The 25,624-nt window shown below is 40.7% G+C and overlaps 1 protein-coding gene across 2 annotated transcripts in view; it reads right to left on the bottom strand.

Annotated features, from left to right (window-relative positions):
- atp11b (ATPase phospholipid transporting 11B (putative)) overlaps positions 1 to 24,087 on the bottom strand; it is a 48,059-nt gene extending 23,972 nt beyond the window's left edge. For both annotated transcript variants that reach the window (XM_046391371.1, XM_046391372.1), the window contains exons 1-20: positions 23,755 to 24,087; positions 16,735 to 16,851; positions 15,744 to 15,833; positions 13,847 to 13,927; positions 13,435 to 13,542; positions 11,892 to 12,020; positions 11,388 to 11,491; positions 10,317 to 10,364; positions 9,835 to 9,899; positions 9,510 to 9,591; positions 9,261 to 9,411; positions 7,891 to 8,088; positions 7,624 to 7,782; positions 7,151 to 7,338; positions 4,681 to 4,749; positions 4,455 to 4,528; positions 4,161 to 4,264; positions 3,032 to 3,213; positions 885 to 1,088; positions 224 to 377 (exon numbers count right to left, since the gene is read on the bottom strand). In XM_046391371.1, coding sequence (XP_046247327.1) covers positions 224 to 377; positions 885 to 1,088; positions 3,032 to 3,213; positions 4,161 to 4,264; positions 4,455 to 4,528; positions 4,681 to 4,749; positions 7,151 to 7,338; positions 7,624 to 7,782; positions 7,891 to 8,088; positions 9,261 to 9,411; positions 9,510 to 9,591; positions 9,835 to 9,899; positions 10,317 to 10,364; positions 11,388 to 11,491; positions 11,892 to 12,020; positions 13,435 to 13,542; positions 13,847 to 13,927; positions 15,744 to 15,833; positions 16,735 to 16,851; positions 23,755 to 23,781 — 2,334 coding nt within the window. In that variant the 5' untranslated portion in view covers positions 23,782 to 24,087. The remainder of the gene's footprint in view (positions 1 to 223; positions 378 to 884; positions 1,089 to 3,031; positions 3,214 to 4,160; positions 4,265 to 4,454; positions 4,529 to 4,680; positions 4,750 to 7,150; positions 7,339 to 7,623; positions 7,783 to 7,890; positions 8,089 to 9,260; positions 9,412 to 9,509; positions 9,592 to 9,834; positions 9,900 to 10,316; positions 10,365 to 11,387; positions 11,492 to 11,891; positions 12,021 to 13,434; positions 13,543 to 13,846; positions 13,928 to 15,743; positions 15,834 to 16,734; positions 16,852 to 23,754) is intronic.
- Positions 24,088 to 25,624: the final 1,537 nt, after the last annotated feature.

Here is a 25,624-nt window from a genome sequence, read left to right as displayed (position 1 = left end):
CATCCTGCCTGTTTTCAGCACATTTTCTGAATAGCTATCATGTGAACACACCATAAGCAAACACAAATATACAAGCTCGATATTATTAACATAAAACTCCCAATTTCAGCTTGTGTCAGAACTCACAAACATGCACATATTCTGAACTTTCACCACTAAAAAAAAATATATTTTAAACATGAGGCTAATGCATCTGGGTGTGTGTATAGCGAAGGTCTGGTACCTTGGCTTTCTGCAGTGGGGCCATGCGGCAGCACAGCACAGCTGAACAGTTTTTACACACTTCCATAAAGAGCTTCTCGTGTTCCCTCAACGCTAAAGACAGACTGGCTCCATCCACGACTAACCCGTGCTGTATGACGTGGTCCTCCTTTATCCTGAAGAAAAATGAGAGGGAAAGAATCAGAACAGAACAGAAAATAACATTAGAGGAGATGAATGAGAAGAGTATTAAAAAAAAAAAAAAAACTACCATGTTAGATTTTGCTGTTGATGTTTTATTTACTGCACATTTGTCACAGATACATTCTACTTTTAAATAATGAGCTGGTGTTTTAAATATTCATTACTTAGGAGGATTTTTGCACTCTGGCAGGATCTATTTTTTCATGCAAAATGTGTTGCAGAACCCAAACATGTACAATATTTATTTACAAACACGTTTTCCTCACTGTAGCAGTGACCTTTGCTTTTAACTATGGCCTTTACCAGCATTTAATCATCTCAGTGAGCAGCAACAGGACACCAGTCAAGTGAATGGTATCCAATCAAAACCAACTCTTAATTGAATATGTTAAGAATACAAGGCTTTGAGATACATTTTAACATGCTCTTTGTATATTCTATATTCTATAGTCAATAGTAGGATCACATAAATCACCCACCTCCTAGCAAGTATGCGGAGCTGCTCAGCACACTCGTTATCAGAGCGTTGTTGCAGAAGCTCCAGGATGTTCATGGTTCTGTGGAAGTGACCACAGGACAGGCTGACGCTGACTGCTGTCTCATGTTTGTCTCCTGTCAGCACCCATACTTTGATCCCTGCCAGCCGTAAAGCCTCAATGGTTTCCTGGACTTTGTCTTGAAGTCTAAGAGAGACAAGGCAGTGAAAAAGCACAGCTCAGTATCATGTATACTTCGGAGAGAAGGATTATCGGCTTTGGAAAATCACAAGATCAATCAGTGAATAATGTAAATTTTGACACCGTCGCTGATTTCTATATCTAGCTACATTAGGTTAATCCCCAAAATATATGTTTATTTAAAAAAAGAAAATCTGTTGATTTGATAGAGTTAGCTGGCATTTACACTCCTGTTTTACTCTTGTGGGCATAATATGGTCAAGCCTGCTAGTAAACTACACTGTCCATAATTCCTACTCATATTGGCAATGACTCTACACGTCTTAAAACTCTGTTAACCACACAGGTAAGCTCTGCACGTATATGCAAACCTGCTTCAAAACACACAGGCGAACAAAAAAAATCATACATTATGGTTAGACAAATAGCTGCTTATCGTAGTTTGAACAGACTGCTTCAAGCAAGGAGGAAGAGGAGGAGGGTGAAAACTGGCTCTGGAAGCAAAGTACTGACCCCCCCCCCCCATAGCTTATACTTCTAAAGAGGTTAATAGACAATGAATATGAGCTAATATTCCATGCCTATCAGCGTCAGACTATTCATATTACTGTCAAAAGAAAAGGAAAAAAGTTCAGTCTTCTCTTCTATAATGGAGGAGATCCTTTGACTGTGGCCAAGTGTGCCTGAGGAGGAATTCAATCCAGATACAGAAACGGCGCACGACAGAGAAATCAGAGAGACAACACAGAGATAAACGGAGTGGGAGAGGCGAGCGGCTTATGCGAGGAGCAGATGGTGATGGGACACAAACACATATCAACATTCATTCCCAGAGAGGCCCAACGAGGGGACGTCTCCGTCTTTCTGCTGACTATACATTATGTGTTTGTTGGAATTGTTGGAGATTCCCCGCTCCCACAGTGTTATCTTTTTTTCTTACTGTTTCATAATGCCTCCTTTTTAACTCACACAGCTTTTTAATGTCTAAAATGTAAATCTTATTGACAGAAATTAAATAAATAATTATGTATTGAAATCGCCTGAAATTAAGGGTCATTGTGCTAGCTCTGCCACAATTGTAGCCCAGGACAGGGAAACCAAACACTGGTTTTACAGAGGCCTTACATTTCTGCACTGACCATACGACAGCCGGAAAAGGAGGGTGAGGTGACGGGTGTTCACTTGGTTGTAATATGCAACCTCATCCATATATGCCACTAAATCCTACATACTGGACTACTCTTTACTTTTCTAGTGTTTAATGAGTCTATGGTTAAGAAGCTGTTTGCTGTTTAATTTTTAATTTTTAATTAATTTTAATTTTAATTTTCAATTTTTAATAACAGAACATTTCACAACACTAAGAGTGTACCGCCAAGCTGGTAGCTCTGATATTTAGCAGGCAGATGATAGCACGCTAAATTATGCTAATCAGCAATAAACTTAGTGGAGCTGAGACTGATGTGAATGTCCTTATTTTTGCAACTGGACAAATGAAAATTCTAAGCTCATCAGATCAAAACAGGGGATGACCAGAGTCAGATATATCAGTTAACAGATCTCAGTATGGAACAAAGTAGTGGACTCACCATAAGTCTGACCAACATTACCATCCACACAATCAGGACACTCGCTTGGCTAAAACCTCAGCTTACTACCACACTTCACAGACTGATAAAGCTAACCATGTGGAAATGAAACTTATGTTTTATCCAAACACTAACTATATGCTATTCACTCACTGCCAGCAGCAATACATGGTAAAAGAACAAGGATGTTATATACTTTCACATCATACTGCATGTTGGAGATCACTGTAATTGGGCAGATGTGTTGGCTTTTCAGATTTTGACAAGATTTATAAATCCTAGAAATATGTACAAGGGTGTGACAACATTTAGCTGAAGGACAACAGCTAAATATTCCAATTGATTTGCTAGTCTTCATACTTGTCCTCAACTCCCGTCGCTCCCAGCAGCTGCAGGTCTCTCTCGATGTAGGCGAAGGCCTCCTGCAGTCTTTCCTCCCTCTGCTGCAGCGCGGTGCGGGCAGCGGTCAGCCGCCTGTCCACATCAATGTACTCCTCTGGGCTGAAGTGGCGACATGCTACCACCAAAGTCCGCAAACCTTTCTACAGTGGAAAGGGGAGGGTGGGTGATGAGTAGAGGAAAAAACAGTAGAAAAGAGTCAGAATAAAAAACAAAAGACAAAACAAGCGTAGAAGATAAGAAAGAACGTAAGAGTAAAATATAATTATATAAAATTAGGTGTGTAGAGAGAAAGGGCAAATGTGAGGAAGACAACAGAACGTGGATAAGAGAAGAAAATAAGGAGACGAATGAGAGCAGAAAGAGAAAGAACAGAAAAACAATTTATCAAAGCTTGGCTTTAAATCACGGAACCAGCCTGAGGGGCAGACGACTGCAAATCAACCCAGTCTGCAGCACTGACTCCGGGGTACTGACATCCCATGACATGATGTGGGGGCTGGATAGGAGAGCGTTTGTGTTTGTGTGGCTGTTATGGGGAAGAATTTACAGTCTAATGGGAACAGAGAGCGACAGGGCTAAAAGTAACCATTACAGTGCTGGGAGAAGGCAGGCCTATGCACACACAGACACGCACGTGTGAACATATGGATCGAGAGGTGTTTCAGAGCCAGATCTTTGAAGGTTTCATTATAAGGTTGATTTTTTTTCTGTGAAGAAATTCTCTAAAGGGGCAAATGTGGTATAACAAGTTTATTTAATTTGTCTTGAAGGATAGGCAATCCTTGTCCTTTGTAAGGGAAAAAGGTGGACACTGATAGTCATATATTAACTCAACAGACTGTGTCACAGGTAGTGTGTGACTCACCACAAAATAAGTGCATTTGGTACATGAGTACAGAACAAGTAAGGATAACACCTTCGACTCACTGAGAAAATTCTGTCTTCCGCTACAAATGTGATGAGGCACCAGAATTCAGAATTTCTATTCAACAACCCACTCAACAGAAGTGTAATATAACTGTGACAGTACAAAGTGCTGGACAACATAATCATATCAAACATTTTTAAACAAAACTGCATTTCTCACCAGGGCAAACTCGTCAACGTGCAGTCTCGTCTTTTCTATCTCACCACCGGTAGCGAAAGGCAAGATGGCCGACTCTGCGCCTTTGGTGAACAGCACTTTGCCACCTTAAAATTAAAGGCCGCAAGAAGATGACGTAGAAAGTAAACATATGCAAAAATAATTATTAAATATACCTTCCACAGATTTATACATGGCATTAACTCAATTAACTTGTTAGAAAATGTTTAAATTGTTTGCTTGTTGCTTCTGTCAAACTTTTGTTAATAACGCTAAAACACTTTATCTGAAGGTTACCTGAGGGAGTCTGCAGTATGACACTCATCCTTCTCCGGTTGGCGTCAAACTCTAATACATGGAGCAGTTTATATCTGACAAAGCAAAGAGAGACACTCATGTCAACCCACTTTGGGCTTTCACTTTGTCTTTCCTGTCCATTTGTTTTTCACAGTTAGCTTAAACCACATTGTTTTTGTCTGCAGTGGGGGTTTGTCATTTAAGAGATGTGCAGGGTTTGATATACCTCTCTGATTTGCCAAACGTTTTGATCTCCATGGTATCTCCACTGCTGCCAGTGAAGGTCACTCCGATCCTGAGGAAAAAAGAAGACAGCAGTGAAAATATGTACGTTTTGACCCTTTAAAACATTGGGTGAAAAATCCAGTTTTGAGTTCAGAAGGTTTGGATTGCGACTGGGTCTTTAAAAGATAAGAAATTCAGGTTTTAGCTACAGCAAGACCTTTAGGCCATTTCCCAGACCTCCTTAAACGTCAAGTTCAAGCACTTTCCAGGCCCTATTCCCTCAAATTAAAGCACCTAGTTTGAGAGACAGATTAAGATTAATTAGAGTTACAACGCTCTGAATTTCTATAATGAGAACTGATGGGCTTTGCAGAAGCTCACAGACACCAATTAAAAAGAGAGACAGTCTTGAATGTGTGAACACTGTTACAGAGAGGCCAGTCTACAAAACCGTCTTCGGTGAACCGCAAGTCCTGGAATTGACATTTTCTAGGCATAGCTGAAGGGTTGCTCAACTTTGGCTTTCCTGCTAGCTTTCCATAACCTGCATCACTCGACATTACTCATGCATGCGACAGTTGCACTTTCTAGAGGCCGGCGGCACATCAAACAATGTCAGAGCTGCAAGATGAGCTGCAGACAGTGAAACGTGGACTATTACCCAAAGTTAAAATATATATATAAAAAAAACTTACCATTTCTATTTGTGTACAAAACATAAACAAGCATTCACGTCTAATCATGTATACTTTCCAAGACTTTCAGAACTTGATATTATTTTTGTCCTTCAAAATCACAACCTTTCATGGATTTCTAGGATCCGTGGGAATCTTGTCTTGGACTTAAGGACTGTATATCAGAGGGTGTGACTGATAAATGTGCTCTCAGCCAGTCACACCACAGGTCTAATTGCTCTGTAACAGCTGTGTCAATCACAGGGAAGTGCAACACCAACAGCATCAGTTACCCACCTGCATCAGTCCCACAGTATTTCAGCTTTAGTGTTACCGTACCTTCACAATGCAAACGCTTACATGATCATGTTCTGCAACAACAGAGTTTACGCTGCTTCACAATTCAAGAATAAAACATGAAACGCCATTTTGACGAAACAATTGAAACGACTGATGAACTGTTGCACTCTGACGTCTGATACTCTGTCATCTCCCACATGCAAAACAGCATACCAACCTACAATGGATCTTACTGATGTGTGGTTATTCTATAGTAGCTTGTTGTCATTTGCATGTGATTTTATACAGGTAAACACTATGGACAGCTGGCTGTTATCTCTTCAGACAGCTGCAGTGATGTAATGAACTGAAGGAGAAACTACTTAGACCATATAAATCAGCTATGAACTACATATACTGTTATTCTCACACTCAACACTGAAGCTACTGCATCACACCAAGCAATTCAATCATTTTCTGAACACCAGAATACGGTGCCAAGATATGTAATCCCTATATGCTTTCTGTGAACTGAACTGTTGTGGTGTCACTTTTCAGTAAGAAAAACAGTTAACTTGAATTAAGCTTTCCCTTTGCAATCAATGTACGGTGTTGTTTGACAGTTTGGGTTGAGCTTCTGTTTCCAATGGAACTGTCACATTAACTGTAATATTCACACGCTTCCTGAGGCTTGATGGAGCACGAAGGCACCGAGTCCTGGGTGCAGGCCCCTCACTGCTTGATATAATTTAATTTGGTGATGCAAAAACTACCCTGGCCAGGATCACTGACTTCATGCATCATGGATCCTTAGAGTTTTGTTAAACAACACAATGTGACAAGTAGATGGGTGCAACACAGGCTCCATCGACTGGTCAGAACTTTCTTTTAGAACTGGAGTTTTACAGCTACAGCACCTTTAACTACCCTTTACCTGGTACAATCACTTTTTCCCCCCTTGAACCATTTTCCACACCAACCTGCTTGAGGGTTTTTTCAAACACTCTGTGGACATTAAATTGTTTAACTCAACAACTGAAGTAAAGACTAGAATGTACACATTTCCTGAGATGTAACGATCAGATATGCAATGCAGCATGGTGAAACCACGAGCTCTTATGCAAATACTGTGTAACACCATAAAACACATGAGGATAGGAGTCATTATTTTCCATTATCTCCTTCTCTTAAGCTAATCTTTCACTTGCTACTGGACTTCTAGGTTCCTTTCAGAGTTCAGATGTTAAGTTTGATCTTCACTACTGGACAGAGACACCAGATTCAGGTCTCTAATACTCCTACATACCAACACAGTTGGTGCCACCCCTACAAAGTCATGCAGACACAACCCAGATTTGTACAAAATCTGAGCACAACAACCAACGGTTTGCAGTTGAAGCTATTTCTCCCGATTGATCATACAGTGCAACTGTTCCCTTATGTGAGCTGTGTATCAAATGGGTCTACACTGTTTCAGTGGTGATGAAGTCCCTTGAAGAAGTGCTGATGTAATCTTACCTCTTTGCTGCCTCGACTAAAGCTTTCTCATCTGGTGAAGAGGCGTAGTATTCCATGTGACTGGAGGAGAAGCCATTTGCATGGGAGAATGGGTCTCCTCCCCCAACCAGGCAGTCTGGCTGGTCGTAGCTGATCTGAACCGTGTGACACAAAGACACCGCCTTCAGAAATAACAATTCATCGCCAATCTGGATGGAGAGACAAGAGGGAAGGATGAGGGAGAAAGAAGCATCAAATTGTATTCCATACATTGTAAAGATAAGTAGGATATGACCTCATTTACATATTGTATGTTTACACGTTTTGTGCATCATCTGTTGTTAATTACATGAATGACTTAAGGCAAAAAAAGCCATCCGTGACATTTGAGGTTAACTTGTTTGGCAGCAGCAGTGACAACAGTGTGAACATACAGTATGTACATATTCATGTATGTACATAATACATGAATATTATGCACATATATGATTTACCAGATGAGGCGTAGAACCATCTGGAGAATCTTCAGTCATTCCTTCAGGTACCAGTTTGCCGTTAACTTCCCGGTATTTGGTTCCATTGATTGAACACTCACGGAAGTGCATCTCGTTTTCCGTTAGGGTACCTGTCTTATCTGTGAACACGTACTCCACCTAGAAAACAAACATTTGTTGCCATATTAACACATTTAATGCAGTACAATGTACATTAGAGTACACGTGAGTGTGTGAGAGTGTATGCATATGTATTTTAATGCATACCTGCCCCAGCTCCTCATTGAGGTCAGAGGTGTTGACCTGAGCTTTCTGGTCGCTCTCCTCGTGGTAAAGATCTAAATCCCAGCCAATGAAAAAGGAGCCCAGGAACTTCTGCATCTCCACAGTGACGTAAAGCGAGATGGGGATGATGAAGTTATAGAGGACCAGAAATGCCAAGAAGTCTGAGATGAACTTCAGGATCTAAAGGATGAGAATACATTTTAAAAGAAAAGAATGAGTCACAAAAGGAGGGCAACATGCAAGGAGCACAAAAATGAGCAGTGAGACAAGATGGAAAGATAAATAAACTGAACTTTTTGGTAACAAATGAAAACAGTTTGAAGTGTTGTAAGAAGAGTGGCGTGTGGGGAGATGTCTAATATTTGCACATAATTGTTCTGCACTCTTGGGGAAATTCTGTCACATTTTGCAGTTTCCACTCAGACTTTTTGAATGCAATGAAACAGTTAAGAAAGTGAAAGGAAAGGAAAGTAAGATTTTTAAATAAATTTGCTTAATACACACCTAAGCCACACACAAAGACAGACTCATGGTGGTTCGGGTGATTCTTCTAAATCAAAGCAGGCAGGGTAATTCATTCCCATTAGTAAGTTAATTACTTTATGTGACAGGAAAGGAGAGTGACAGAGGACCACAGACTTACAGACAGAGCGTAAAATCCAAGTCTATGACATGCTAGACCCGGAAAAGAGCTCTGATTGACTTACTAATCTTACTACTAATCTTTAGCCCTTAAATTTGAAAACTGCTTATACTTCTGAAGGACCGATATTCCCTGGAGAGGAAATAGCTGTGATGATTAGACATGCAGCCATTGGTAGAGGCTACACATTGTATCAGGGCCAGCAGGTATATGGAGCACCTGTTACACTAAATCTAAAAACACACCCATTAATTTGCTGTGGGATTTCCTCTCTCTGTCTCCAGGGACAAGGGAAGCGAGTGTACAACTGATTTTTTTTCCCCTCTGTCACAATACATGGAGGCTGCTGATCTCTCTGACTGATTAGTGTTGGCAGGTAGGCTGACAGGCTGGCCGAATGGCACTTCCACTCCTACGCCTCGCCACAAAATCTACAGACACTAAAACCGTGCGACAAGCACACCTTTAGGACTCTGTGTGTGTGCATGTGGATTCACGTGTGAAATTACTGTATCTTTTCTAACTTGCTCTATTAAAATGGGCAACTGCAACGCAGAGAAAATGCCCATTAATATTTGGGGAGGAGATGAAGTGGAATGTCGACTAAAACCTCGTCCCATCTTATCTCTGGAGCTGATAGCTTGCTCTACTAATGAAATCAAATCAATAAGAATGCATTCCTCCGACAGCTAATGTGACGCAGACTAACCGGGCTGCTGTTTCTCTCTTGTTCAGTCATCTGGTTGTAGAAGGGCTCGTCCCATTTTTCCTCAGCCTGCCAGGCATACTTCAGAATGGTGCTGAGGATGGCCTCAAACAGCAAGATTCCCAGGTAGATGATTAGGAAGGTATTCATGGACCTGGCATCGAAAAATAGTTCAAAGTTAAACGTTAAACTAAACATATGAGGAAAACAGATTTTTCTTTTTAACACAGAGAGGCAAGAGAAAGCGCTCACTTCTCCACTGCAGAGCGTTTCTGTGATTTGCACTTGTAGTTGAGGGCCATCTTGGACTCCATCCCTGTGTAAACTGCCACACCTGCAACAGCACAGTTGGTTCAAGTATTACACCAGGTTTGTGGGAGATTAGACCATTAGACTACTGATCAATATGTGTGTGACTTCACGCAAACATGAGATTATCAAGTTATCCATGCATCCGTAGTGGATCGTTTGCCAAACAATTACAAAGAAAACACTGAACCCTCAACATGCCTCCTTCTCAGGTGGAAGTTTTGTTTTTGCAGGACCTTATATTTTGAGCACAACTGTATTGACTCACCAAAAATCTCTTTGGTATTTTTCAACCTGGCTCCTCGCAGCAGCAAATTCTCTGGACCCAGTGGTCTGACATATAAGCAAACCAAAACAACATAAATACAGAGAAAGATGGATGCTGCTATAGGATTTTGGCACAAACAAGACACAGTAGGACCTTTATATAAACCAAAACACTCAACCGCAGGCTCATATATCTTCTGTGTATGTAATTAATCATAACGCTACGCTCATTTGGTGGCAAAGCAGCCCTCTGTTGATTCAGTATCTGAAACAGTTTGGTCTCTTCAGGCCAGTGGTTAGTAATTTTAAGCCTCTGTTAAAAGCTTGCAAATCGCATGAACAACAATTCAAACAAATATTTTGTAATGTTTCACTCTAAATCTGATAGTGTGACCTTTGTACCAGTCCTAACCATCCAGTACTTAAACAGATAACAAACAATTATTAATCTAATGATAAGCAGATGCATAAATCTGGCCCCACCTGACTATCTCCTCTCCATGCTGAGTCACCGTCATCCGACCGACAAACCTGGAAAACACCAAAAGGCATTTTAGTTGAGCGGTGTGACAGAGACAGACTTTTACATGCACATCAATGACTTGGTTACTGTAAAACCTGCATTTATATGCAGTCGGTCATACACTATCCACTGATGTTGACCATGTTCTAAATGTATCTGGAGCCTACACAGGTTCTCTTTGGAGCATTCTGACAGACTGCCTTTCTGTAACTGTGTGACGGATGTTAAAATGCTAACATCTTCCTGCACTGCTGCAACAAGCAATACTTTCCCTATCTGGAAGGTCTGTGATGCACATATGTAGATGTAATAACCGCCTAAGAAATCTAAGGTGTATTCAATCAGATTCCTCCTGCAGAATTCAACAACGTTTATCTTAATCCTTTCGCCTGAGTAAAGAAACCAGGTCTGGTTAACATGATGCTGAAGAAATCAGATTACTTCAGAAAGCTGACAATAGCAGGATTAGTTAAGTGCATTTAAAGGCACTGAATGTTAGGGGTGGGAGACAAAGAGAAAGAATGGAGAAGTGAGGGGGACAGAGTGAGAGACAGAGAGAGAGCCGCAACCATGAGAGAGGGAAGGCAGAAAACTGCCACTGAAACAAACTGCCAGATCTAAAAATACACTGATCGATCCTGAAGTAGCCGGCTGAGACAGACATGAGGAACAGCGGCTGTTGAAGAGGTGATGAAGCCATCTCACCCTGTCACCCGTTTAATAACACACATCTAGCAGGGCAGTTCTACCGTGTATTAATCATAATGACTTTTAAAGTGGGTTCTGGAGACGTCACACGATTCTTATCCCAGGAAATGAAATGAGTCAAAAGAATGATCTATACCAGCACTCAGAGTGTCACAGTTACACAATGAAAAATAAAACACTACAATAAATATAAGGAACACAAACGTATTCATATGCCAGGATTCCAATTTTTGTTTGTGTTTGGGGAGTATCCTTAGTTTACTGTATGTGACTTTAAGTAGCTGAAACTGTGCGTAAACACAGGTGTTTAGCACACAGATTACCTGTACAAGTCAGCTTCAGGCTGCTGACACTCGACCACAGCCTGCAGAGCCTCCAGCTGGGACACTGACTGACACACTGCTGTCTCTGCCACAGAGTAGTGAGTCTACAAACACAAATGCAGAAGAAAGGGAGATATAGATTAAAACTTCCCTTCTATAAACTCTCAGTTTATAGAAGGGAAGTTTTCAAACAAAAGGGAAACTGATAAACAACCAGAACAAAAAAGTTTTCTATTGAGAAAACACAGAAAGTAGATTTTGGTTATTTATACTCCATGGAGCATCTTTATAGCGAAGAAGTTTGTGGCTTGTACAGTTTGGAATTCCAGGACTGATTGTTTATATGCGTCTATCTCATCCATTCAATCAAATGGTTGTTTGTGTTTGTTACTGGTTAATATTAATGTGTAAGTTAAACAACCTCACACCAGAGACTCTGATGCAGCACAAATATTCTCACATATTGCACCAAGGACAATGCACTCTCACACAACGCGCACAGACCTTAAGGTTGGTCTCTCCATCGAGGCTGGCTGTGGTGATGTGACAGGTGCCATCTGCACGATCGGATGACAGCAACACCAGGTCAACAGGGAACGTCTCGTCTTTTGCCACACGAACGATGTCCCCCACCTGGACGGACAGACGCGCACACAGATTAATACTGTTTTATGTCAACATTTTTTTTAAGTTCATAATTTAAAAGTTCTAATAGTCTATTTAGTTTTTTTAGCTGAAGATGTATCATTTCACTGTTTCTGTGAATTTTTAAAATCGTTTATTTTTGTTTTCTTGTTTTGTGTAGCATGCTGCTGTTTGGTCCCCTGTGACCGTCTGCTCTGTCTGTATGGGAAAGCTGATGTCACTGTTCTATGCAAGATTTGACTGGCTGCATCGACAAAGTTTCAAAGTACAGGGACAGATATCAGAACAATATTCGGTCCAATCAAGGCAAAACTGTGAGGTGCCATCATGTAACCAGAAAATATAAAATACTGTACATGTAAACAAAAGAAAAAAACACAATTTATTTACATACTGACTTCTAACACAACGGCTCATCCCCGGGGGCCAAAAGTCTCCTGTCTATGACTGGGTAAACAATATAAGTGTGCTTGACAAGCCTGGGAGGTTCATTTATTGCTTGACTCAAGGACACACATCATTAGGTCGTGTTGCACTGGCTCCAGACGCAGTAGTTACAGTGTTTCTGAGAAGCCTGACCTCAGAAGGTTTGTGACACACCAAACTGACATCACAAAATTGGTGAATATAAACGTACCAGTAGGCCCTCATTTGCTTCATTCCAGAAGTCATTGTCAAAATATTCATGTACCGGAATACTGAAGAAAAATAAGAAGGGCCCTCTTGACTCTACTTGTTTGTTTGATTTCCTCACATCCCTTTCTCACTGATGGGCTCTGCTGATAATTCAATGCGGTCCACTGACCAAAAATCTGCTGACAAGGACCGATTAGTGACAATGGTGCGATACACACCGCCAAAAATAGGGCCACAGATGGTAACCAATGGTCCCGACATTAGCTGACCCTTATAGGCATATAGCGGCAGGGAAGACCTCATCAGTGACAGCAGACGTAACAGCAAGTTCATACTGAGGGCTGTTGTGTAAATATGCAGCCCAGTATTACATATATATACTGTACACATACACATAACGCGAAACTAACGGCGGCATTTGTGGAGACCTGAGCTACTACAACAACTGCAACATTCACAGAACATTCCAGTCATGCTGAACACTGTGAATGCCCCAGTCTTTTCACAGACAACATCGTCTTATCTTCTACATTATAGACTAGCTGCACAGAAATACCACGAGGACCTGGAATTTAACAGCCAAGCTTAAGACAGTTTTGCTGCGAGCTGCGAAAATCTTTTTTAAGGTACTTTTAAGTACAGATCCCACAGACCCCACCCCCACCCCCCCAAACACAATGCGTCACTTTGGCAGATGCCCTGTACTGAATAAGTAAAGCTTTGATGTGGATTAAGAAATGTTCTTTGCGGGTTTTTGCCATCTTACCCTGATGTTCTTGGATCTTGTCTGGACCAGACTTCCACTGCGAACGACAAACACCGGAGCCCCATTCACCTCATTGTCTGCCTTGTGTCTCAGCCAGTCCTCGTAGCCCTATGACCAAATTCATTCAATGTTCAACCACAACAAATGACCATGTCCACACTGTGGAATATAGCATGATAAAGTGACAGTGGAGATGCAATGCTGGAATGATTATTTACTGGTCAACTAAAAGGGACTGATAAATGTTTCAAAAAGACCTTTTTATACCAAGTTCATACACAGTAATAACTTGAAAGAAGATGTACATGACAAGTCGGTGAACTTCGATTAATCTGAATTCGATAATACGCGTATGTCAGTTCCTCATTTTCAGTCCAGCAGAGAGGAAGCTATTGTGCGTTTGTGTCCTCACCTGTTTTATGGCAGTTACTGTGATTACAAAGAAGAGAGGCAGACCGCTGGTGACTGGGGAAGTTGGGGTGTCTATCATTAACTGGAAAGACAAATACAGAGGTGAGGGTTGAGAGAATTCAACAAACTGAAAGTGCAGCAGAAAATAACGGATGCCAGAGACTCAGCAGGCATGGGTGTGGCCTGTTAAGAGAGAAAACAAGCAAACTAGAAGGACGACAGCGAGAAGCAGCAGCTGATGTGTCAAACAGGAAACCTATTCAACTTCCCTCAAAGGTAAACTGTCGGTTCAGAATTACTCAGACGACAGGGAAATTAAAAGCTTCAAAAGTGACATTTACTGCAGCAGACAACAGACTATTTTACTTTTCATTCATTTACAAACATATTCTCAAGTATTATGTTTTGGTATTTTTGGATATAACACACAAAGTAGGTGCCTTGATTCGAAACAGGGACGTGGTTATATGGCGTCACTCAGCCACGACACAGCAGCACAGATCACAGAAGCCAAGTGACATCGCCCTTTAAGTCAAAAGCTATCACTTAAAGGGCAACTACACCCTTAAAATGCTGCTAGAAATCATCCTCTCGTCACATTGGAAAATTGAAATGGAGGAGGCGTGATCCCAAAAAGTCAGGTTTGAACTAATTCAAACCAACACCCAATTCAGCACAGAGCCGCAGCCCTGCTTTTCAAGGTCAACATTACTCTTAAGTCAGTCCTGGATATTTCTGCTAAGCTCTGAAAGACCAGTTAGGACACATGTGTTATGTTTACTGCCACTTCAGAAGAATAAATGTATGCGGTCATGTTCTGGTCTATCAAGTTTGTTTAAACTAACACTACCAGCAGCTCTGTGTGAGAGTCTGAAAAGCAGGGCTACAGCTCGCCACTGTTTTGCTTTTTACTCTTTGTGCTGCAGCTGCCTCGTTCTCTTTAACCTTTCACATCATTACGAAGCAATGCTTTTATGAATGAGTCCCCATTTTCATTGTTCTCATAAGCTGTTGATGCGATACATATTCATGGTTTCATGCAATCTACAATCTCCAGGAAGCAGCAATGCTCTGGCAAACTCAAGGAATGAGAAGCCTACTTCAAACACTGAACAGTTTTGCAAATGTTTTTACGAGAAAGGAAACAACACGTGTGTTTGGCCTCAAGGAAACACACCTCAACTTTAGGTGCGAGACACTAAATGTAAACTTTAACTTTGTTTACAAGGAAACTCTTCCGTGTTCTTTCAACACAAACAAAAAGTAACAATAAACAAACAGAATTTAAATAAACCACAATAAGACCAAGACTTTCATTTACTTTGTTTGACGAGGGGAATAACAGTTCACAATAGATACCTAGAAATCCATCTGAGGGCTTCCACAAAGAGATAAAATTGGTCATCTAAGAACACATCATGTTCATAATATCAGGATGAAAAGAGGTCCTACATTCAGTGATTTGAGACTAAGCTGACATCAGCTTCACTGACAAGTTGAGTGGGTGGAAAAAGACACTTTCTAGAGAGAGAGTTAAGTCGATTGCTTTGGCTTCACTACACAGCCTCAAATAAATCAGGAGAAGCCCTGAAAATTTGAAAGCCAAATCGTACTGCAACTCAGGCTGACGGATGAATCGTGAGGGCCTTACGCCTCGGGCTGGCTGTAAAGACATACATAATACTTCATGTGTGGGTGTAATGTTTTAATACACAAGCAGACCTGTCTCTCCAGAAGTCCATGAGTCACTCACTCACACATGCACAGACACATACACGCACACACATTTGTATTTAGGGCAGGAAAACTGAGGTCACACTTGACTCGTCACCATCTGACTGGGGAGAACACGCCCCTGCAAACAAGAATCAAGTGTGTGCATTTGTAAGTTTTATTACCTGTACAAGGAAGATGATGAGAAAATAGAAGTTGGCTATTCTTCTGAACTGCTCAAACAGATTCTTTGGAACAAAATTCCAAATTGTGTACTGAAAGAGAAAGGGAAAAAAAGGGAAAACAACATTTATGACAAAGACTGAACCAGCATTCAAAGTGTAAAGTGACACATTAAGAAAGCTAACACCACAAACTAGCTGTTTGAGCATGTGCAAAGATTGCCAGATTATTATTATTTATTTATTTATTTGTTTTTTACAAAAATCTTTCTACATGGAGCTTTAATTTCACCTTTTTATCAAAGTGATCACATTAGTACACGGCTTCACAAAGGATGACCATGTTTTTTATTTCAACTGTCTCTGTCTCTTTAAAAAACATGACTTAAAAAAAGCATCTATTTAATTCTAACGCAGGTGACTTGACCCTAGTGTCAATCATTTAATCAACTGCCTAATCAATGGCAGCCATCGCTGCTGGTACCAGGCAGACAGAAACCTCTTTGGAATATTAGCCTTTTGTCCATCCAGTCTTCCAACTGACCTACTAATCTCCTCACTAACACAAAAGGATTTTTTTTCCTGAGTTTATCCTCTTCTCAACAAGTAATGCTTCACTCTTTATCTCTCTGCCAATTTTTTAGCTCTGGTCAAGCTAGGGCCAGATTACAGTTTATCAGTTCAGTTTCTCATGTGCCTCAAGCCAACTTAACCGTCAGTAAACGAATAAGCAAACAAACTGCTTCTGTCACATATATGTTTTACACTACACGTCCCCACTGGCTAAAGTGCAAAACATTACGCTTTTGCGGTGGTGACAAAGAATTAAGAATGTGCCTATAGCAGTTATGTGAAAAAATCTAAAGAAAAGATCAGCAATTCGATTTTTACTGGTAGCATCACATCAAGCATAGCAACAGAAAATGCTGCACTGATTCATTCTGACATGACATGAAACAGTAAAGTGATAACAGGCTTAATCAACATTTAATACCTTGGAGGAGATGATTCTGTTGTCAGCAAAGCGTTGTGGTACGTAGTGGCCATGCTGGGGGAAACGGTTTGCTACATAAACCGTCCGGGTGTCGCTCTGATGAGGGGGGTCAAAGCCCTGAGGGAAGGGAGGATATGTGAGAAGAGTGGGAGAGGGGTGAGACAGAACAGAGGGACAAAGAAGGGGGTGGGGGGAATAAGGAGACAACAGGTTGCTTCCATGACAACTCTTGGTACATCCCTTATACTGTAACAGACACCTCATTTATTTTTTCGTTGCACAACTGATATAATAAACTCTAGTTTATATCACGGTTATTTTAAGTTGGGCAGTGCTGAGCTTTGAGCTTCTTTCACGTACACTAGCGTGGCGTCGTGGACCTCAGTCAATTGACCGAAATGACCACAGCTAATTTAAGAATCGAGTAATCATTTCAATCAGTGTTCAAAGCCTGAAATTTAGGTACCAGCTTCATAAATCTGAATATTTACACATTAATTTTACACATTTAAATTTCACAATTTTCTAACTGTTTTAAGGCCAAAAAAATGTAAAAACTAATGAAGAAATTGTCATACTGCAAGTTAACATATTCATAATTTCAAGCCGTAGACTAATGTGACAGACCCGTACACAAAGCAGTGTTGACAACTTGTCAAAATAATTACTTAACTTTGACCGTTTTTATAGCAAGTCATTTTATAATGTTGGCATTAAGCTGAAACGTGGTGAACCTCTGAAATCTTACTCCACACTGAAATCCAGTGTGGTTTCAGTGACTTCATAGTTAGGCTCTATGGGCCATTATTTTGTCTGAAGCAGAGGAACTCAGGATCCTAGCATGAGAAAGGGAAACCATACTTGACACTATGCGAGTGTTACATCATGTACAGATGATGGCACACATACTTACAAGGCAGGAGTGAAAACATGGATCTTTTGCTCCACTATTGCATGTTTTCATTCAAAATGTATATTTTTGAGACGTACAGTTAAGACACGCAGTTGATTAAAACATGTTTTACCAGTTTATCATTTAAATTTGGATTTATAAAAACCAAGACAACTTACATAACATTTTAGAATAAAACAGAAGCCCTACGCCAAAACAACATGTGGAGTGCTAAAAAGGGTAAACACACGCCAAACTACTTAAAGTGAAGATCACAATATGTGGCACAAATAAACACCTTGTTCACCACAGTTTAATAACCAGTGTTTGTCACACTCTCCTATCCCTGACCACAGATGTGAAGTGACTTTTATTTTGTGTAGTAAGTGACACCTGTTTAGTATAGTTTAGTATAAAAGTAGTCCACTTGCCTGGGCAAAAAAGTACTCCACTAGCTGGGGTTATTTGGCCAGGAGGTGACATTAAGAGGAACCATACTGACTGAATTTAATGTATGTCTCTCTGTATGTCTTTTAAAGTGAAAAGGAAATCAGATGTTATATCAGCATAGCGGAGTCACATTTCTTAATGTCAAGAATACATAAAAATGTCTTAAGCGCTGGAGATTTTATCACCTAATGGTGCTATTTTTCATCCATTCATATGACAACCAAAAAACACAGATGCACTTTTCACTATTAATCTCATAATTTCTTGTTCAGTTCCAACATACACAACCGTGTGTCACACCCTACCTGACTGAGAAGGTTAAAGCAAATGTAATATGACTTAGGTCTGACACACATAGCCATATGCACACACTACGTCACCCACTCCCACACAGATCCACCTCTGTTCAGGGCTGTTCTCTCCACATGCTGCTGGTTTCTTTTTTATATTAAATAAATGCACCACAACACTAAGCTTTAAGGAAGCATGTTTGTGTTACTAGGCTATTAAAGTGGCAATACCTACAAAATGTTGTGTTTCCTCTTACTGTTATCCTCAGCTTAATGTACAAAACAGACAAATACTTACAGGGTGACTAACCACCACATCAAACTTTGCACAAACACTGTCCTTTCTGTCAGCACTGAGCATTAAACAAGTGATCCACTTTGTTCTGCTAGTCCATTCTTTCCCGTTTTGCTAGCAGCTTTCAAAAGATGGCCTATAAGAGATTTCCTTACCCTCACTTCTTTCTAACTTCATACTCAGATTTTTTTCACTTCCAACTTGTAGTCCACCTACATCATGTTCAAAACATTGCACATACAGGACAGTATTTGTGGATCAAAGTTACCCTCTACCACCACACTCTACTGATGTAGGAAACAAGAAGGAATCTGCCAAATATGACCATGTCATGATGTAGTTACCGTATATTTAAACAGACTTTAAGTAATGGTGAAATTTAAACCAACCTATGTGAACCGGCAACTGCAGACACTGACAGGACAAGAAGTGAGTTTCAAAACTCAGATATCCAACATCTAGCAAAGTAACTGTTGAGTCACTGGTATTGACCAATGAGCTAGTACTTCCTTGAAGATAGATTATGGTATTTTTTTAAGAGGACTAACAGCTTACTTAATAAACCTTTGCATGATTACTGTGAGGAAACTCGATGGTAGGGCGGTTTGTGGAGAAAAGTTTCTTCCCTTTCTACACCACGTTTCTCAGTCTGAGGAGTCTGAGGGATTCTTACTCGCCACCACACCAATCAACCATCAGTTAAGCTGCTTAATCATTAATATGTTTGCACACAGTAGCTTAAGTTAGATAAACTCCTGGCTGAGTGCTTATAAACTGCTCACTCTAGGGGCAACTAAGTTGCGGCCTTGTGAAATGAAGAGAGGCACTTCACTCAATTGTACTGAAAGCACTGCAATGCAGCTTTAGTATGGTAAATGTCGTCGATGCTGCAGTGTATGGCTAATGACACTGAAGAGATCTGGTTCATCTTGTTGAACTAGCAAGTGACTACCGATAAGAGAAGACAATAGCACAGAAGACTGATTACATCCAGGGCCATTCAAAGTTTTGTAGATCTACAAACCAAGATCAGGGTGGGCTGATACGTCAAAAGGTTTCTATTTGCCAGTGCCTCATGCAGCTGAAAGATTGCTCAAATGCAATATGAAGAATCTACACAAAATTACAATTTTCTTCATATTTATTTCGATTACGAATGTCAGTGATGTAGTACTGCTAGAGATCCACATGTACTCAAACAGGACGAGAGTACAGTAAATGTCACACAGTGTCTTGTTACTCAATTAAGGATGCCCTATTGTGAGAAAACACAGAAAAAACAAAGGCTCTGCAGCGGTTCATTGCTATGGTTGAGATGGCATAGAGCACCCCCCGCCATACAAAGAACCTTTCAAACTCACAGTGGTTCCTTGGATTGTTTGTAGGGGTGTCGTTTAGTTTAGCTTGCTCAAAAGATAGCTGAAACAAAAGATTAATTTGCCACCAAGAAGCTACAGCTACAGCAACACGCAAACATATCAGAGGGAAGACTTGACCTCTGCTGATACTCAGGGCATGCACCTATCATCTACCTAAGCACAAGACATATATATCTACAGCCAAAACAGTCTTCATTCACTTAATCCACATCCCTTACTGTGTATACACCTCTGGCACACTTCACCAACCAACAATATTAAAATGATTTCTGGTTAGTATAGTCTCAACAGTTAATACAACACAGACTGTGACTTGTATTTGCTTGTGTAAATAATACACGTAAGTAAGTTATGACTTCTTGTCATTTTTAGCATTCAGATGAATCTTATCTTATAATCTTGAACTGCCTGACACTGAAGAATCAACAGTGACACTGAGCCAAAGACCTAAGCTGGTGTGCTAGAGCAGTTGTCCGGGACTGCTTCTTGCTGAAAATAACAGACTGAGTACAAAAGTCTGAAAACACCACAGACCTGATGTCATACTTGGCTGACAGATAGGTATGACTGACACATAACAGGGCCACTTAGCAGTTCATTAAGCACAACAATGAGATGAATCAAAGGAGAATCCATTTTCCATTTTTTTTTATTTCCCCTATTCAATTTCCACCAATCACAAAAATAAAGATGGATAGAACAACTAGCAGACAATTTAAAGAAGAATTTAAAAGCTTTTGGAGCTTTAAGACTGCGCAAAGAGGACAACACTGAATACAAGGAAAAAATTTGAAGTATGCCACATTTTTTCCGACTGAACTTTTCTGGTGGTATAGCACTGGGAATAAACATAAATAATACCGGCAGTAAAGCAACAATTTCTTCTTGGTCTTCGTGTAAATACTCTGCACAGCTGAAATCAGACTTTTTATTTTGCTCCCTGACTCTTGGGCCTCCATCAATTTATAAACCGACAGGTAATTACTCCCTGCATGAAGCCTACAAGTCCCACAGTGCCTTGGGGGAGTCATTGCCCTGAACAATGGCTGGGCAACAGACTATTACACCACAACCAAGGCAACACACTGAGTCGTATCATAGACTGCCAGGCACATAATCAAAGGAGATGTGCTACTCAGAGATGGAAAGAGGGAGAAAGGGACAGAAAGCCTGCAACACAAAGAGAAAGAGATAGAGGAACAGACCATAGTCGGATCCAGTATGTAACGCTTTTGATGGTATTACTGATGACAAGTGCAATACTAAGATGGGAGCAGGCACGCCAATTAGATATCTAACAATATGTGGCATAAAATAAATAGCTTGAAGGAGAGCTACTGATGAGAAGAAATTTAACAGTTTTATCAAGGGTGGCGTGGGCAAGTTAGTCATCAGAAGTTTTTTTGCTTTATTGTCGTGGATTGTTAAGGTTGCTGCAGCAATGACACTGATCCTGAATGAGACTGTAAAAGTGAAGTACATGCGTTACAGATAACGCATCAGAGTAAGCTCTTAATAACCTCTGTTTTTACTCCTACCCCCCAAATTACATCATGCTCATCTTTTCTCTTTGCTGCAGTTGCAAGGAAAGACTGACAGCTCCTCTCGATTCAATATCCAAAATCCTACATCAGGGATTTTGAGCCATGCTGCAGAAAAGCTTTACATTTGTGAAGTACGCCACTGGGAAATCAGACTATACACACCAGGAATAATAACATATTAAAATTATGAGAAGGACAATATGAATGTGGTAGTCTCTTGAATTAAAACAGCTGCTGTTCAGCAGGCAGATCACGCTACTCAGATGTCATGTGAGTTGATTTTTACACCATACCTCAGGTATGTACCAAGCACTGCCTGGGAGGTAGGAAATCAATTAAAAAGACTGGTATACTTTGAAAATGGTCAGCAGTAATATATATGCTGCAAACTGTGATTTTTTTTTCCCCATAGGAAACACTGAAAATACACAGAAGAGTGAACAGAAAATTTTCTGACTACACAGAACAAGATGGCTATGGGTTTTCTCAGGAGCAACTGTTGATTGTAATTATGGTAGGTCTTTCATGATGTAAACGCAGCATTACTAGGATGTCAGAACTGCTGAAGAAGACAACATTCAAAGCCTGCCTCACTTTAAATCAGGACTCAACCACCTTCTCCCTGCCCTTTCTCCTTCTTAACGCAGACTGCTGTTACCTGAAAGTAACTGATAAGTGATATGTGAAGGAATACACGTCACTGCAGTGCCTTCCTGCTGGCATTAAGGTCAGACAAATGTCCTGACAAACTTTCTCATTAGGCTAGTTGTACCGAGATGCATTTTAATTAATTTTTTTTAAATTAACTACGCAGGTCAATTATATGGGATGGGTCAAATGAACTGTGCTATCTCAAATTAGTAGGCTATCGTTTTTATGGAGTCTAACGCTCTGTGACACTCTTAACGAAGTGAAGGCCAAAATTAACCTCTCAAGGCAGAAAGAAAACTTTATTTTTGTACATAGTGGAAAAACACCCAGCTGAACCTGAAATACAGGGAGTGCAGAAACACTTTAACATTGACTAAACTCAGTGCCTGTGGTTACCAATATGTGACGGATCTCAAACTATGCGATCATTCATTCATTCACATGGGTATGCCCCCCCCACACGACCTTCTCCCATTTAAACAGGATGTGGACGCTGGTTCTTAGCTAAACTTTGAGCTTTACTCGACAAGACGAAAGGAACGTTTACACATATCATGCAACCATTGTGCAAACCCATCCATCCATCTATCTATCCAGCACAATTCATAGCTCACTTCATCTGTTGTGCCCCTGTGACTCACTTTCTGTACTGACTACCTCGGCTAAAATCAGAATCTGAATCAGACAGGACTCATTTGCTAGACATGGACTATTACAGTCGATTAACAGCTCTCGTCACCTTATGCTTTTGCCTGTCAAGGCGTCAACACACACAGCCATGTTTGTAGGCAAACAACAGGTGATCACAGCAAGTACCGGAAGCTCTCTATGCATATAATTTAAAGACCGTTAAGAGTTCATTTTTTAACAAACAGCGCAAACAGAACGTTACACTACGAAATGAATTAAAACAACACTGAGCCGATCCAAGTGTATCATTAAAATTAAAATAACAGATGCTAACCTAAGTTATTATTTATACTCGGGAGCTGATACTTATATCTTAACAGCTGTTGCAGTTAGTTTGTTCCCTCTCTTGACACAAAGAGCGAGTGAAAACAGTCAAATGAAGTGCAGTTAGCAACGGTGTTTAACTTTGACAAGTTTTACGCTGTTAGCCTGCGAGCTAGCGTTAAATAAGTTAACGCTGTTAAAATGTTACAATGGCAAATGACTCGGTGAACTTCGAATCGAGTCACAGCTCCGATTTAAAGTCACTCCTGCTTTAGTTGTGTTTAGATTTCGACTAGTCAATGCAGTCCGATTTTTATCAGCTAATTACCGGCAGCAAACGCGGAAGGAAGCTAATATAATCTAACCTTACACCTGACTGTCATTACTGCAAGACAGTCAACATTGTTTTGGACACATCGGTAACACAGAGTTAGCTAGGTTAGCTTGCTAAATGTTGCCCAACTAAAATTCATACAGTTTTCCCTAGGTTAAGCCTATTAAGTGAGTGCTGTTGTAAGATAATAAGGGCTGGCTTATGAGAAAGGTAAGAGTAGCGCAGTTTTACCAGCTGCTGTCGTATCCAGCGTAGCATCCTTGCGAAAATACGTTCCAAGTAGCCCAGCACAGTCGCTAGCACAGCGCTAGCAACTAAGCTACTTCAGCAAAACCGTCCCGAACCATAAGTATTTCCCACCGAAGGCAGCTCTCCCAACTCTCATTACGCGACACATTCGTTCAGTGTATCTGTGCAAAAAAACATAAATCCAGTCTTTCCCATTCCGTGTTAATGTCAGACAAATGAACCCCGGTATAAAAGTGACGACTGGCCACGGAGTCCCAGCGAGCTACACAGTTCATCTCTGCTCTGCCACGATCACTTTCCCCCTGCCAGCACAGCTCTGAGCAGACGGCGAGTGCTCTCTAGCGGCCTCTCAACTCCCCCTGCCTGCCTGCACTCACAAATCATAGATAGATAGAATAAGATAAAATAGATAGATAGATAATAGATAAAAGTATTCTGACACACATCTTTATTACTGGATTCAGGTGTGTTATGGGGCTGTTTTCCAGGGGTCGGACTCGACCCCTGACCTCCAGTGAAGGGACATCTTAATGCTTCAACATACCAAGACATTTTGGACAATTCTATGCTTCCAACTTTGTGGCAACAGTTTGTTGAAGGCCCTTTTCTATTCCAGCATGACTGTGCCCCAGTGCACAAAGCAAAGCTCCATAAAGACATGGTTGGATGAGTTTGGTGTGGAAGAACTTGACTGGCCCACACACTAATGACAAGGGTGGTTTACCAAATGGGTCAAATCTCCACAATGAGGCCCCCTATAATAAAATTAATAACAAATTCATTCTTCAGTTTCAAGGTCCTTGTTACTGTGCAGGTGGGCTTGCTGTCAAATGGTCATGGCTTACTGGGACACGTGAACGGGGCCATGGCTAATGTTATTAGTAACGTCTGTGCTTATCTGCCTATGACAAGTACAAATGTCTGCAGTGAGAAAGGAGTTTCTGGACAGTCTGTTTTTAGGGATCCTGTGTCAAAATACAGTTTTACAGTCTTCATTGTTTCATTGTTTTGTTTTGCTTTTTGACCATGGCTACAGTTGAATTTGACAATGAGTGTTTGTGTGTAGTTGTGGAGTATGCATGAGTGCAAGTGCTTTTTTTGATGTTTATTTATTTATTTGCCTTTTGCTGTTGCTGAATGGTCCTGAACACACACCACATAGATGTACTGCATACATGACAGCCATGCTGTTCAGAGAGGCTCAGAGTCATATTTATTTTCTTCTTATTAGGCACTTTTTAAACTGGAGAGTTAAAGTGGATTTGCTTACTCCAAGTGCGTTTCAGATATCTTAAGCCAGAGAGAATTTGTTTCTCATCCCTTGGAGTAGGTCCTAAGTGAACATGAGCTGAAAGGCTAGTCCCTTTCACATTCATTCATGGCCCCTTTTATCCCTGTCTTCCAAATATCTCAGCGATGCTATCCGATCTCCCCGTCTTTCCAGAATGTCTCTTGTAAGGCATCTCACATAAAGTGAGGTCATCCTGGTATTATTATGGCTGTCTCTCAGCAATGAATCCATTTCTTTTCCCTCCCTCCTCTGAGACTTGGCTGCAGTACGTTTCAATCAGTCGATAATGTATAGAAAATAAATGAGACCACACATGGGAAATGGGAAATGGTCAGACCTTTCTTTCGTATGTGGATGGTCTGGCTGTACTGTGTGCTTTCTAAAGTGATTCACTACGCTAAACACAGAAGTGATGTCCCCATCGGTGGCAAGCGAAGCGAATGGGAAATGATAATGATCCCGTGTAATCAATGAGTTCCAGCAGCTATATTTGGATCAGGATAGTTGCAGCTGCCCAGCAGTCAAGTGTTCCCCCCCCCTCTCTTTTTCTGGCCTCCTGAA

This window comes from Scatophagus argus, chromosome 6 (genome assembly GCF_020382885.2).
Source record: "Scatophagus argus isolate fScaArg1 chromosome 6, fScaArg1.pri, whole genome shotgun sequence".
Taxonomy (NCBI): domain Eukaryota; kingdom Metazoa; phylum Chordata; class Actinopteri; family Scatophagidae; genus Scatophagus; species Scatophagus argus.
Note: the sequence above shows the minus strand (reverse complement) of the source record. Positions and strands in the feature narration are given on the sequence as shown.